Raw genomic sequence first — 14,112 nt, 5'->3', positions numbered from 1 at the left:
GGGCTTCATTAGTAATTTGGTGCTGTGTCACTGAAACTTTTTCATCGCTCGTGAGTGTATTTCAATAGAGTCGCCGTAGCCGTATCGGCTTGTAAGACATCATCATCATCATCAATAGAGTGCATGAAGCCGTGTACATTTCAGATATTCCGTAGTTATTCAGCGGGCTTAACTTACCTATCGGTAGTTACGTAGGTTGTTATTGCGTTGTGACTTCTTGGAAGCTCTGTAAATAAGGGTATACTCACTCGTATAATATCTAGACTGCATCCGCACGCTTCCTGCAAATTATCTGTATTTAATTAAACTTTCAAAGCTATCTGGTTTCCTGTTGTAATATACCTAATAATGAACATTGCACTGGTAGGGTAGGAGGTCGGTGGTCTGTGTGCAAAATATACATGTTTTTGTGGTCCAGTGTTAGCACCTTCTCTCCCCTCACACCAAGAGTTCCCATACAGGTTCAAATTCAAGATATCATATTTTTCATGTCCATATTTTTTATGTTGGTTTCGACATAAAAGGATGTAGAGACAGTAATGAGAGAGATCTCAATGAGATTGACCATGGTCGTGGTTCGTTGTCGAAATACTTCCACGAGAGTCCTGAGACCACCATATATACCTACTTATAATAATTTGATTCCGTATCGAACAGAAAATATCCAGCAGGATTTATTCTCATCAATTTCCTTGTTTCTGTTGCTAAGAGAAGTTACGAGTTCTTCGATATCAAGGAGTTATAAAGTTCTACGTAACTTAATACTGAGAAAGCTACCTTAATTGAGTCTCTTAATTGTTTCATATTGATTTCTACCAACAATTTTCCACGTTGCTACCCGATACTTGTTTATCGTCTGCGAAACTTAATCTGTCGTACTTAATTAATGTAAGAGCTTTAATCATGTGAATATAATATGAGAAATTCGGGAATTTCTCTATATTATTATGAGGGGTCTATTAACATTCTGTTCGCGCCTGGATGCCGCCCACATTGCATTCTGAACCTCCCCCCCCCCTCCCCGTCGATGGTACATAATGTACATTCATTGTTCCGTATGAACTCCCATTCCAACAATATTCCCCTTTTATTCCCACTCCGATTCACTTAAAAGTTCAACGATTCAAATAAAACGAGCGCCGCTTCATAAAACAATTTTATTTCTCACTTTAAACAGTATTATATTTTGTCCGCTCCGTACGCTCTTTATCTTCATATTATCTTCCTAGACTTACTCTAACATTATGTAATAAATTACAATATTAAACCTAAGTATATTAGTTCTTATCATATCAATGGCATAACAGATCTTTCTAGTTAATTAATCTGGGCGAAACAGATCTAAAGTTATGTTAACTATGAGTGTTATTCTAGACAAATCAACAATGGCACTGTGTGACTTAGGGCCGGTGTCTGAATAAAGAATCTAGCATTGTAGTAACTGCGCCATGCTGTAATTATTCTAATTCTCAATTCAAAAACTGGGCATTAGTTTAAAAACTACGCAATCTAATCTACCTGGACTAACATTTACTAGACAGTAAAGAACCTATCTGATCAAGCTAATAAAATTATTACGTATAAACAATAAGTAAGTATACCTAAATAACAAAATACAAAAAGGAGAATTGCAAAAAATTAAAGCATGAATCTCTAAACACAAAATGGCGACGAGACAAAATGGCGGTCGTTGAATTATAATTCCTGGTCGGGTTCGATCGTGTCGGCCAGTTGCACGAGGCCTATGAAGCTCTTCTCTGGCTGCATCAGGGAGTGTCTGCTGCCGCCCGTGTTCCTGACGGCCAGGCGGTCTCCCTGGCGGAGGAACAGGGCGGCGGCGGAGTAGCAGGAGTTGGGCCGGTCCACTGGCTCTGAAGAGTGCGAGGTCTGTGCGCACTGGAGCAGCGTGTCACGCCCTTCGGTAGACGGGTTGGTGCGGTGCAGCACCCACGATATCACGTCGTGCGAGTCTAGGTAGTATATCTGGAAAATATAGAGGTTGTGTCATGAAAAGTTTTTAAAATCTCTATTTAGTTTACTGAAGAGCAAGTTGAACACAAAGTCTTTTCCAAGAAATATCTTGAATGTTTCCTATTCCAGCACCTGTACCGATATAAAATTGAAGCTCACAAAGCGCGAACTGGGCGGGGGCGGCGTCAGAATCAATTCAATTCAATACTACTTTGTAGAAAACTTTACTGCCATCACACAGCATTCGCTGAGGTTTTATTTGTGGAAATAAACCGAGATGGTTGTCGTGATAGCCGGGCGACTTTGTAAACAGTTGGATGCGGCCGGCGGGACTTGTGGCTTCTACTTTGAACTTGTGACCAATTAGTTTAACCGCTTCGCCTAGACTAGAACAACTTCTAGAACTGCTGTGGTAGTTTTTGAACTTTCAGGCGAAAATAGTGTATAAGTCTCGAGGATTCTAATTATGAAGTTTTTAATTATCCAAGAGCTGGTGCTATAAGTAACTTAGTTCGCTGCCAGATTCATATAACTGAGAAGCATTTTAAGCAAAACTTAAATATGGGTAAAGCTCTGTGTCTGTGGCATGCTGAATATTTATAGAACTGCAGGATTTATATAGAGAACAGGGCTTCAGTCAGAAAGGTGTCGTGGTTTGTGAGATGTCTAAACATATTCATAATCATCTCCCATAGGACGTCCACTGCTGAACATAGACCTTCCCTAATGTTATCCACCTTTTCCGATCGAAGGCGCCCGCATCCAGTGCTTCCCTGCGGACTTGACTATATCGTCCGTCCATGTCGAGGGAGGCCGCCCAATGCTGCGAGCAATGTGTGCGGCCCACTGCCACTTCGGCTTAGACTCGCTTAGCTATGTCGGTTACTCTGGTTTTGTTTACGGATCTCTTCATTTCTGATTCGATCACGTAGAAACATACTGGAGACACGCCGAGCATAGCCCTTTCAACACATGTCATTATTATTATGATATTACCTGGACATAGACGAGGTAGACGCCGGTGTGGTGCACGTGCACGTGGCCGCCCTGCGTGAGCGTGGGGCGCCGCGGCGACGCCAGCGTCCAGGCTGACGGGTACCACACATCGTGGTGGGCGCCGTGAGCGAGGCGGACTAGGCCGTTGCCTGGAAATGGAGAAAAATTTACTTAAAATATCTTTATTGTTTCATCAAGGAAAGTACCTATTGACAGTCGCGAGCTGCAGTGCATCTCTATCGCACCCGTGCCCGAGGTATAAGAGCACAAGCGATAGCAAATGTTTTTCTAAATACCTATTTCGATAGGATCGCGCAGATATACTCTCCTCTTAAGGAGTCTCCAAGGGTGATGGTTATTCACTGTACTATCGGGGAATAGGCCGTTGGCTGCGGTAGGTACCTACTGTTTATAGCTGGACCCCTTCGAACAAATAGTTGTTCGTAGCTGGCTGTTATACCCTAATAAATACTAAATTAATAAACTTTCAATCAGTGTTTGATATTAGAATACCTACCTACTTATAAAATAATTGATTTCAATCATATTATTACCTATACGCAAAAGTGCTCTAAGTAGATACTTGAGGTAGTTATGTGGAGTATAATAGCTGTATTTCCGTCGAAGGATCGATAAACATTGTGTAGAGTTCGCCAGGAACCATGTTATATGTTCAGCACCTAACAGAAAAATACTTACGTATTCTATTCTCTGTGGGGGTGTAATTATCTTCACCTGACTCTCTCGAATGGAACCGTTGTGGATATCCCCAAGGTCTAAACTGCCTTCCTAAGCTTGGACCATTTCCCCACCACGCTGGTCCACTGCGGGTTGGTGGGTTCACATATCTAGATGTGCTAGATCTAGATATGCAGGTTTCCTCACGATGTTTTCCTTCACCGTAAGAGCGATGGTATACATTGTACATAAGTTAAAAGAACTCATTGGTACATGTCAGCACCGGGATTCGATCCCGCATCTCTGGCGTGAGAATCGGGCGCTCACCCGACTGAGCTACCACCGCTCTGATACTTACGTAATTACATTATTTTTATTAGAGAGTAAATAAACTGAGTCTCTATAAGAACCTATACAAAGTAAGCTCTTGTCGCTAGCCGAACAAGCAATTAGTTAAACTGTATTATGTTCCGTACTAAGTCATTAAGGAAGTTAAGTTCTACCAGAAAAGTTTGGGCTTTTGTAAATTAAGTGTATCATTAGCCACTGTTATTGGGTACAATATTTTCTTATATTTTATTTGCTGCCTACACAGGCGTAATGAGGGTTACACCGACAAGGTTACCTAATGGTTGTTGTCGCCCAATGAAGTACGTACTTGTAATAATTTATTACTCAGACATGGCTGCTGAAAAGATAAATAAGGGATATAAATAAATTTAGACACGACACGTGTAAGGAATCCTTTTTCTCTAGCGGAGAAGCCTACAAAATTAATTCAAACTTGTAGCTCATTTCCACGAATTTCATGTGGAAAATGACGGATAAATCGATTTCAGTTCTCAATTTAGTTGTACATGTTCGATATCGCACTTCAATTTAGCAAATTAGTTTGCCCGCCGTGCTCTTTCGATAGCCAGTAAATGAAAACGATTTGTTCAACCGATTGGACACATTCGTTACATAACTGACGGTGCCTTTTCATATATAATCTAATATAATATAACTGTATGTTTGTAACGAATATCTAAATCTAATCTCAAAAACTACTGAACTGTATAAACCTTGGAGAGTATACCTCTACATTTAAAACAACTACTTATTTCAGACGTATTTCATTACGTACGCATTACACAATAATTTAAAGCGAAGAGAGGCTCGCTGGCAAAAGCTAGCTCAGATTAATAAAGTGTTCAGCTATCTGCAATAAAACATCAGGGCTTCTCGTCCTCTGAACAGATTTAATAGTTTCAGACAGGTTCTCGAAATACTACCCCCAGCGCTCGGCTTCGCCGGATATTAACCGGGCCATTCCGAATTGATTCTATTCTTTAATTATTATTTTAATATTCTGACATAAATAATAATATTGTTTAAACCGATAATACACATAGCAGAAAACCTCATCATCATCAGCTCGTAGTCGTCCACTGCTGGACATAGGCCACTTCCAAGAATAATAAATAAATAAATAATAATAAATATGTGGGGACATCTCACACACGGCCATCCGACCCCAAGCTAGGCAGAACCTGTGTTATGGGTGTCGGACAGCTGATATATCTACACAAATACATAGATAGATAGATACTAAATATAAATATCAACACCCAAGACCCGAGTACAAATATCTGTCTTTAAACAAATATCTGCCCCAGCCGGGAATCGAACCCGGGACCTTCGGCATAGCAGTCAGGGCCACTAACCACTACGCCATTCGACCGTCAAGAAACGAGACAACTAAAAATTAAGACACTATGTCCTTCCTCATTCAGCCACTACCGGCTACTCATTTAAGGTATATAGTGTAAGAGCTAAGGTATATAGTAGAAGTGCAAGAGTCGCTGTTGTCAGATATGACGAAGAGGACATCATCATCATCATAATTTAAGGTGTAGAACCACTTATCCATCTATGTATATATGTATACATCTATGTGAATATTCGTTTCATTACGTTCATCGTAAAGCTTGATTACATAGACATACTTACATAAATATACCAAAAGCAGGATACGGGAGATAGACGCCCGAATTCGTACGACTTATGACGAACTTTCGTTTTGAAGGCGACACTCCAGCGAAAGAAGTCCTCGTTACTCGAACGTCTATCATCCACTTTATATTAGTTAAGTAAAGTAGGTAGGTATATGAGGAAAAAATAAAATAAGTACTTACCTTTATAATGCTCATGCGTCTGCGTGTTGAGATGCGAGGTGTTGCCGTGGAAGTGCGCTGCGATGAAGGGCCTGCGCTGCCCCGCCTGCAAGACACATATCGGATAAACTTCCATTCCACTAGCTACTGCACCATGTATGTGTGACTATATAGTTGTAGCTTTATGGACATACGACCCGTGGCTGCTGGGGTCAGTATAGATTGCGAAAAACTAGTTTCGGAGCGGGTTACTACAGAAATCAAACGAAAGAGCGAAAGATAATTGTCACGCAATGATTGAGTAGTTTTTAGTTCCTAAACTTCGTTTTCCCTTAGCTTTGAAGCGGATTCTATGGTGTAATTGGTGAATTAAACGTACCGGCATAGATTAGTGTATTAGTCTATGGTACCGGTTACATGACAGGGTCTCATTCGTTCGTTTTTACCAAGCTAAAGTAATCCTGCCTGGCTACGTGACTCCACGTTAATGTGCGCTGTAAAGCTATAGGCATAAAGATAGGATTTACGAGGGAGGTGGAGAGGCGTAATGAAGTTCTATAGGTTTTATTTGTTTTTTAAAATTGTGTTGAAAGTCCAAACTCGTGGACATAAGTACTCATATAACAAAGGAAGGCATGGAGCGGGTAATGAAATGACTCATTCTCCTTCATTACTCTTGCTTTACGAAATACGAAGTTTCGGAGTGCTGTATGTACGTTAATCAATGCAACTGTCGTGATTATTGGCTGCAAAATACCGAAATACCGATATCGTTTTAGGATCGCTGGCGCGCGTACTGTAGGTATACGCTGGATAAGAAAGTTTGACATCTGGTGATGTAAATGATCATGAACGTATGAGTACGTGTATGTGTGTGTGTGTACCTCGTCCTCACTGTTCCTCGCGATCCTCGAGGCGTGCGTGACGGCGAGCGGCAGTGGCGCCTCCGTGGCGGGTAGCGAGAACTTCTTGGGCACTCGTCTGTAACAAATTGGATGAATTTGGTTAAATTACTAAAATATAACTTAATGCAACATAGTTTTATAGATGTTGTAGCAAAAGAGGACTATTCTGAACAACATTAATTGTTCAACGACTTTTGCAAATAAGCGATAAAAATTTGATTCATGATAGATCACACTTTCGCCACAATCTGTGACGCCAAAATGAGTCGGGTATTTCAGCCATTTACTTTTAGTCCCTAAATTCCCATTCCAATAGGAAAAAACATTTATTGAAATCACCACAAATGGAATTATACCACCATGACTAGTAGTAGTAATTCCATAGTAACTCAGCATACCTAGTACTCGTATTATGGTCAAGTTCATGTTACATTTATAACGCAGCTTCTGTGTTCTGTAACCCGACACATGACGTGGTTACGTAATGAATTAATCCATTAACTTAGTAGCTACACATGATGTCTAAATACCTAGATTTGCCTAGCCTGTAGTAGAGCTAATGCAGACAACAAAGCGACTCATTATTGGATGTAATTAATTTTGTAATTAATCCGCTAATGAGATAACATTGTTTACTGATGCATAGAGGGTGAGAGCGGGCGTTATTGTTATAAATTAGTTAATGGAGCGGTAAATCTAGCTTACAAAACAAACTGTATTACTATAAGTATACCACAATAAACTTTAAACATTGATTAACATGTGTTTGAAATAATTTCAAAGTATTTGTGGTAGGCCCTAAGTTACCGAGTACCTGTACCCTTCGCTTTTAAGATAACTGTGGTCTGTGACGTTTTAATTTTGCACTGAAGATGCTCTCGTTCGTTCGTTTTAATCCTGATCCTAACTAATATTATAAATGCGAAAGTAACTGTGTCTGTCTGTTACTCTTCCACGCCAAAACTACTGAACGGATTTGAATGAAATTTGGTATACATACGGTATAGACCCTGGGAAAGAACATAGGCTAAACTTTTTATGGCGAAGCGAAGCGCGCGGGAACAGCTCGTTGGCACTGTAACTGCAAAACTCGGCAGAATAATGTGTACTAGTAAAGCAGTAGATAAAATGAGATTCTTTTACAACAAACTTACTAAGAGATTGGTTTAGATTGAAAATAATAGGATTTGTCAGATTGATAACAGTAAGGCACGCTACGATAAGTCAACAATATTAATTTAGTTTGAAAATGATAGGTATCCTTTTCCAAAGTTTGCGTAATCCATTGAGCTAATTTGTTTCTCTCAGTATTTCCCAAGTCAATGTACAGAGTTTTTAACCGAAAGACCTTCCTTCTCTTTCGGTCCCTTAAGTAATTAAGCCGCTCTTTGATCTTCGTTATTTGTATATAAATTGGAAGTAATGTAATCTAGAAGAGAGATATTATACCATTTTGCCGTAACTAGTAGTTATTTTTTTATCCTGAGTCCTGACCCAGAAATAATTTCTTGCTTATATTTTTTAGTATTGAGACATCCTTTGTACACTTATTTATATATCTTTAGAATAAATTAAATAAGTAAATTATATAAGTAATAGAGAAAATGAAAATCCCCTGACCCAACTCTTCGATTTACAATCCATAATAATTATCATGCATGGCTGAACTCATTGTACTTTATGAATAAAGGCGCCTATAGATTACCTATTGATCTTCTTCTTATGATAATTATGCTGATGAACATGAATTCCAATGTTGTAATGTAAATTTATGAAGTCTAATTTATACGTTCATACGGATTTCTTTGCTTTAAGCCATTTAATTTAAACGTGGTTCGAGAGAGGATCGATATATAGGATTCCTGGTACTGTCCTTTTAATGAAAATTTCATTTTCATTTCAATTTCTGCGAATATTCATATTTAATATGTACATATTCACAGAAATTTCATTACTGCAACGATGTAGAGCCTAGGTACATGGTTAGTGCACCAGATGTCAAGGTATACCTATCTGTCAGTGGTAGCGAAGCCCCCAATGGCGTAACCGTTTTTCGATTTGATTTCGGGACATAGGTAATGAATATTACATACACTGATAGCTTATATTTTATCGAAATCGGCTTAGCCGTTCAAAATTTATACGACTTTCAGTGTTGATTATCGGGATTGCCACTGACTACTGATAATAAAGTGACAATCCTCCTGCCCTTACCGTTGGTCATTCTTGATCATCCTCGGGGCTGCGAACTCGTCTACCGCGTCCAGCGGGGAGTCAGGGAACACGCTGCGCCTGCGCCTCTGCGTTGCGTCGGTCTGTTCTGCGTCGTTCTGCCCTGCGTTGTTCTGTGCTAAGTTGTTCTCTGCTAAGTTGTTCTGAGCTGCGCCCGCTGCAAGTGCCGGCGGGGTCAGCGCTGCTAGTGCTGAAAAAACGTGGGGTGTTTAAATAAAGTAACAGAAATGTATTTCCCTCAATAATGTAATTTAAGCAGTATTAAATTACGGTACCTAAAATGCAAATGTATTTCCCTCTGCTAGGAGGGTTACTCTAGCTTATCTTTTGCAACGAGATAAAGTCGTGGTTAGCGCAGTATTTTAATGAATACCCATTGACCCCCAGTCTTCTTATGTATACATTTTCACTCGTTTTCACTCTCAAATTTAGCTAAGCAAATATCGGACGCACTGGCTCGTTGCTCTTGGCGTCAGAATTTATGTAACTCCAATGTGAAGTTAGAGTGGAAATGCAGGTGTAGGTTGTATTATAAATTATAAGTTATACCTATGTATAACCCCTTGTTATAGTTTAGTACAAAGACTATATGGAAACTACAATTTCAAACTAGCAAACTGTAAGGAAATTCTATTGAGCAAGCGCTAATTACTACGGCTGCTTTTCAGTTTGCAGCTCATATTTGAACTAAACTTTCCTTTGCTATTTGTCGCTATACGTACCATACGGCACACCCAGATGATAAAATATGACTTATTTATATATTATGTTAGCAATACTTAAAACTATTCGGTCCTAGATAAATCGGTCCATAAATTTGAAAGACCGCTCATATCTTTCCTCTCAATAGTAATAGTACCTATCCATATTAAAGCCAAGTCCAAGTCAAGAGGTCTTCGAGCAGCTTGAAAAAAATCTGACCGTCGGGTTGCGTACTACCCGACAACCCTCCCAGCACAAGCTTGCTTGTATTGGAGTCCACCAACCCGTACTAGGCCAGCGTGGTGGACTATAAACCCTTCCTTCATTGGATATACGCATACGCATAACGATATACGCACCCCGGTTTTTTGGATATACGCATAATGGGAATCCGGGTAACCGTGTTTTTCGGGCTTTTCAGTATTTTTGATATTTACTTAAAAATAACTGAGGACTTGATGATGATGACTCACCTATGTCAGGCATCTCTGGGTTCTCATTGAGCATCCGCTTGATCTCCCGTATCTTCTCCGAGTTGTCGAGCCGCCCGCCCAGCGTCACCACCGAGCCCGACAGGTCCTCCGACTTCAGCATGTTGCTGTTCATCTGAATCAATTACAATTAACTACATCAACAAAACAGAAAAGTACAAAAATAAAACTTAAAAATAAAAACAGTACAAAGGCGGCCTTATTGCTTATAGCAATCTCTACATTTGAATCAGTCAAAATCAATTCAATCATAGTAGAACTTTATTGAGGAATCATCGTCATCGTTAGTCTGTAATCTTCCACTGCTGGACATAGGCCTTTCCAAAGGAAAGCGAACAACACTTACAGATCCATCGATCTCCTTCAACCATTTCAATGAAGTACCTAACTAGTTAATAAGCTATTCTGTACCAACCTTATGCTTATCATAATCCGGATAGTAGTCGCCGCTCTCTTCATCGCCGTAGTCCTCATCATCCAGATCGTCTCCATCATCATCATCATCATCATCGTCCTCAAGCACGGTCAGGCCGTCCAGCTTGCCCTGAGGGTCGAAGCTCTGCCGGTCCTGCCCTGACGGGTGGTCTTCCACCGGGATACTGCCGATGTCTTCATCCGCGTATATCTGTAAGGTAAATGAAAATATTGTATGGTCTTTTCTAGAGATGTAGTGTACACTACAGTGTTGTCAAAATAATATTGAATACAGGTGACAAGGCTAAAAATGCTTTCAGTAAACAATAGGTTGAAATGATAGAGATACTTAGTTCATTATGACATACCATAAAGCATACGTAATATTCACACACAAGGCGTGAGTGTGTGACTCACGCCTTGTACTAATGTACTCCCTTGCGGGGTAGGCAGAGGTGCATTGCTGCACCCAATTTTCGCCAGAGTGTTCTGTTAGTCCCAATGTAATAGGGGGCGGGCCTATTGCCATTTTACGGGCACATCCAAGACCCGAGAACAAATATCTGCGTTTAAACAAATATCTGCCCCAGCCGGGAATCGAACCCGGGACCTTCGGCTCAGTAGTCAGGGTCACTAACCACTACGCCATCCGGTCGTCGTAACTACAATTATTTGCGAACCAACTCTACATATTTTTAGGTACGAACGCAACAAACGAAAATTTTCGGTCCACATGGCAGCAATTTCCGATTTCAGAAACGCAATATGAAGGCACAGGGTTATACCGATTCAATTTAATTCGAGTGCCAAATGCATGAAGCTTTCAGTGCTCAGATAAGGAAGCTCCAGTTGGTCCTAAAATACATCACCTACATTTAGAAAACGGAACGTGCCGTGTTATTGAAAACATCACCTTGTTTGTTCGTCCGAGATTTATTACTGATATACAAGTAATTACCGCTGTGATGTTACGGGAAAGCAATTAAAAATACAGTGACATGTATATTTGTTGCCAATCAGTTGGAAGATGGGAAGAAGCAGTACGTTTTAGTGAGTAAACAGCTCTTTTATTGAACACTGTGAGAGTGAGCTAAGACAGTAACGGTCAAGAACCAGAAAAGGACAGCGATATTTGCATCTCACCGACGGCCTTGTTGAGTGACGCTGTCAAACCAAGCGGCCAATCAAATCTCTTCGCGCACTGTCAGTGTCACTTGTCACTTGTCAAATTTGACGTTTGTGACGGATGACGCTCCATTCCACGCAGTCAAATATACATTCTGTTGGTGCCTCGGTCCGTGTGATGTGATACCCAGAGATGTCTCGCGGCGAATTCACCCAGTGCCGGTGGGTTACCAGTGCTTTCCGTTGCTATGCATAGACAATGCTTTATTATGCGGTCAATGCTTGTTTGCTTCATGGACAATGCTTTGATCTTAGTTAGACTCTGATTTTTGGTTTTATTAATTTAATCTATATTGTACCGCCTCTTGCTTAAATGGCTATGCTTTTGTTTTCCATTGTGAATTGACATTTAAATATTATTTTAGAATTTTATTGTTTAATTTAATGAATTTTTATGTATTTACTTAAAGACTTTAATAAGCCTTAAGTTCTAAATAGTATATTTTGACTTTTTATAATGATGAATGAATAATAATTATATTAGTAATCTGTATTCAGACTTTTTTGGTTTGAGCATAAGGTACTAAAATTCATATAAGTATATATTATTATTATTATTATTATTATTATTATTATTATTTTTTAAATGTTTGTGTTCGGTCAAGTTTGACAATTAATTAATGTGACATTTTTGTTAAAAACAAATAGTTTAAATATACTTTTTTGTTATTTATCGAATATTATGAATGTTTCTAGGGCAGTTTGTCCCCACTGCCCCGGCTCCTCAAGACAGTTTGTGATTCCCAGAGGGTTGAATGTTCATATAAGCCGAGTGCATAGGGATGTTGCTTCCCAGCCTTCAGTGGATGTTCAGGGTGATGATGCCAGTAATTCGCGTTCCTTGTTTGAGGATTTGCCTATGTGGAAAAAAAGGATCCGTATCCTTAAACATATCCCGAAAGGCGCGAGATGTTTGGCTGCAGAAAAGTTGTCTCAGGCTATTGAGAAGTGTATTCAGTCAAACACCACCCAGGATTGGTTTGAATTGCAGTCATTTGCTTACACATGCCTGAGAGTCCCCTCTTCCGCAGACAGGGGCAGGTCTCTGACGTCCAAGGTAAAAGAAAACCTCACGGCTGGTGGCTTGGGTGTGCCTTTGCCCACTGACGTCACGTCGCGGTGTGTATCGGCGAGCGGAAGGGCTCTGTATAAGCTAGTTGAGACCAAAGTTTTCGATGGTGATGTTAGTGGTGCGGTACGTATTTTACTGTCTGACTCTTCTTTGGCGGATGATAGCGATGCTACGGTAGAGGCACTTCGGCTTAAGCACCCGATACCGAGTAGGGATTTACAGTTTCCACCTGAACCGAACCTTTCTAGCGTATTTCTGACTGTGGAGGTGAAAGACGTTGCGCAGGCGATTGAATCGTTCAATAGTGGTTCGGCAGGCGGCTTAGACGGTATTCGCCCCGGTCATCTCAAGGAATTGACTTCATCTGCGGCTGGTGATGCTGGTGCGATTCTTTTACGCTCGTTATGCTCATTGGCGAATTTTATGCTGAAGGGAATGGTCAATAGAGAGGTATGCCCTTTTTTATATGGAGCCTCGCTATGCGCCTTAAATAAAAAGGATGGTGGTATCCGACCCATCGCCGTAGGTAGTGTGTTTCGCCGTCTCGTGGCCAAGCTCGGCTGCAGCGCTGTCAGAGAAGAAATGTCTGAATACCTGCAGCCTTTGCAGTTGGGGTTTGGAGTGCCTTTAGGGTGCGAGGCGGCCATTCACGCCGCTCGGTCTTTTGCCTATTTAAGGGATGGATCGGATAGCATCATTTTCAAGGTTGATTTAGAAAATGCGTTTAACATGGTGGAGCGGGACGTATTTTTAAAAAGGGTTTTAGAGCGCGTTCCGTCTCTCTTCCCGTTTCTCCACCAATGTTACGCAAGGCCCTCAAACTTATTCTTTGGAACTATCCCTGTCGAGTCTCAAGTAGGGGCGCAGCAGGGTGACCCTTTAGGCCCCCTAATTTTTAGCCTGGCCATACATGACGTGGTGTCTTCCCTCCGGTCGCCGTTGAACCTATGGTACTTAGACGATGGCACCGTGGGGGGTGACGCAGATGAGGTTTTGAGCGACATTGAATCTCTGGTTCAGGGCTTGGCTGCATTGGGCTTGCGAATTAATCCACGGAAGTCAGAGGTGTTTGCGTGTGCTGGTCAGTTGTCGCCGGCTACCCAGGAACGGCTGGACGTGTTGGTGCCAGGTGCTAAGCTCTTGGACAGGACAACATTCATGCTTTTGGGTGCGCCAATTTTTCCCGAAGGAGTGCCAGCTCTGGTTCTGTCCAAGATGCGTACGTTGGCTGAAACCAAGTCGCACCTCTGCCAGCTTTCAGCACACGTGGCGCTTTCCATCTTGCGGGGCTGTTTGTCCATACCGAGGCT

At 41.0% G+C, this 14,112-nt stretch overlaps 1 protein-coding gene across 1 annotated transcript in view; it reads right to left on the bottom strand.

Annotated features, from left to right (window-relative positions):
* Positions 1 to 1,143: 1,143 nt before the first annotated feature.
* Positions 1,144 to 14,112, bottom strand: part of LOC105391430 (protein eiger) — a 38,964-nt gene continuing 25,995 nt past the window's right edge. Inside the window, exons 2-8 of the mRNA XM_048633083.1 lie at positions 10,547 to 10,756; positions 10,114 to 10,246; positions 8,921 to 9,128; positions 6,686 to 6,782; positions 5,823 to 5,907; positions 2,968 to 3,116; positions 1,144 to 1,983 (exon numbers count right to left, since the gene is read on the bottom strand). Of these exons, the coding sequence (XP_048489040.1) occupies positions 1,696 to 1,983; positions 2,968 to 3,116; positions 5,823 to 5,907; positions 6,686 to 6,782; positions 8,921 to 9,128; positions 10,114 to 10,246; positions 10,547 to 10,756 (1,170 nt within the window). The 3' untranslated portion in view covers positions 1,144 to 1,695. The remainder of the gene's footprint in view (positions 1,984 to 2,967; positions 3,117 to 5,822; positions 5,908 to 6,685; positions 6,783 to 8,920; positions 9,129 to 10,113; positions 10,247 to 10,546; positions 10,757 to 14,112) is intronic.

The sequence above is a fragment of the Plutella xylostella genome, chromosome 5 (genome assembly GCF_932276165.1).
Source record: "Plutella xylostella chromosome 5, ilPluXylo3.1, whole genome shotgun sequence".
NCBI classification, from domain to species: domain Eukaryota; kingdom Metazoa; phylum Arthropoda; class Insecta; order Lepidoptera; family Plutellidae; genus Plutella; species Plutella xylostella.
Note: the sequence above shows the minus strand (reverse complement) of the source record. Positions and strands in the feature narration are given on the sequence as shown.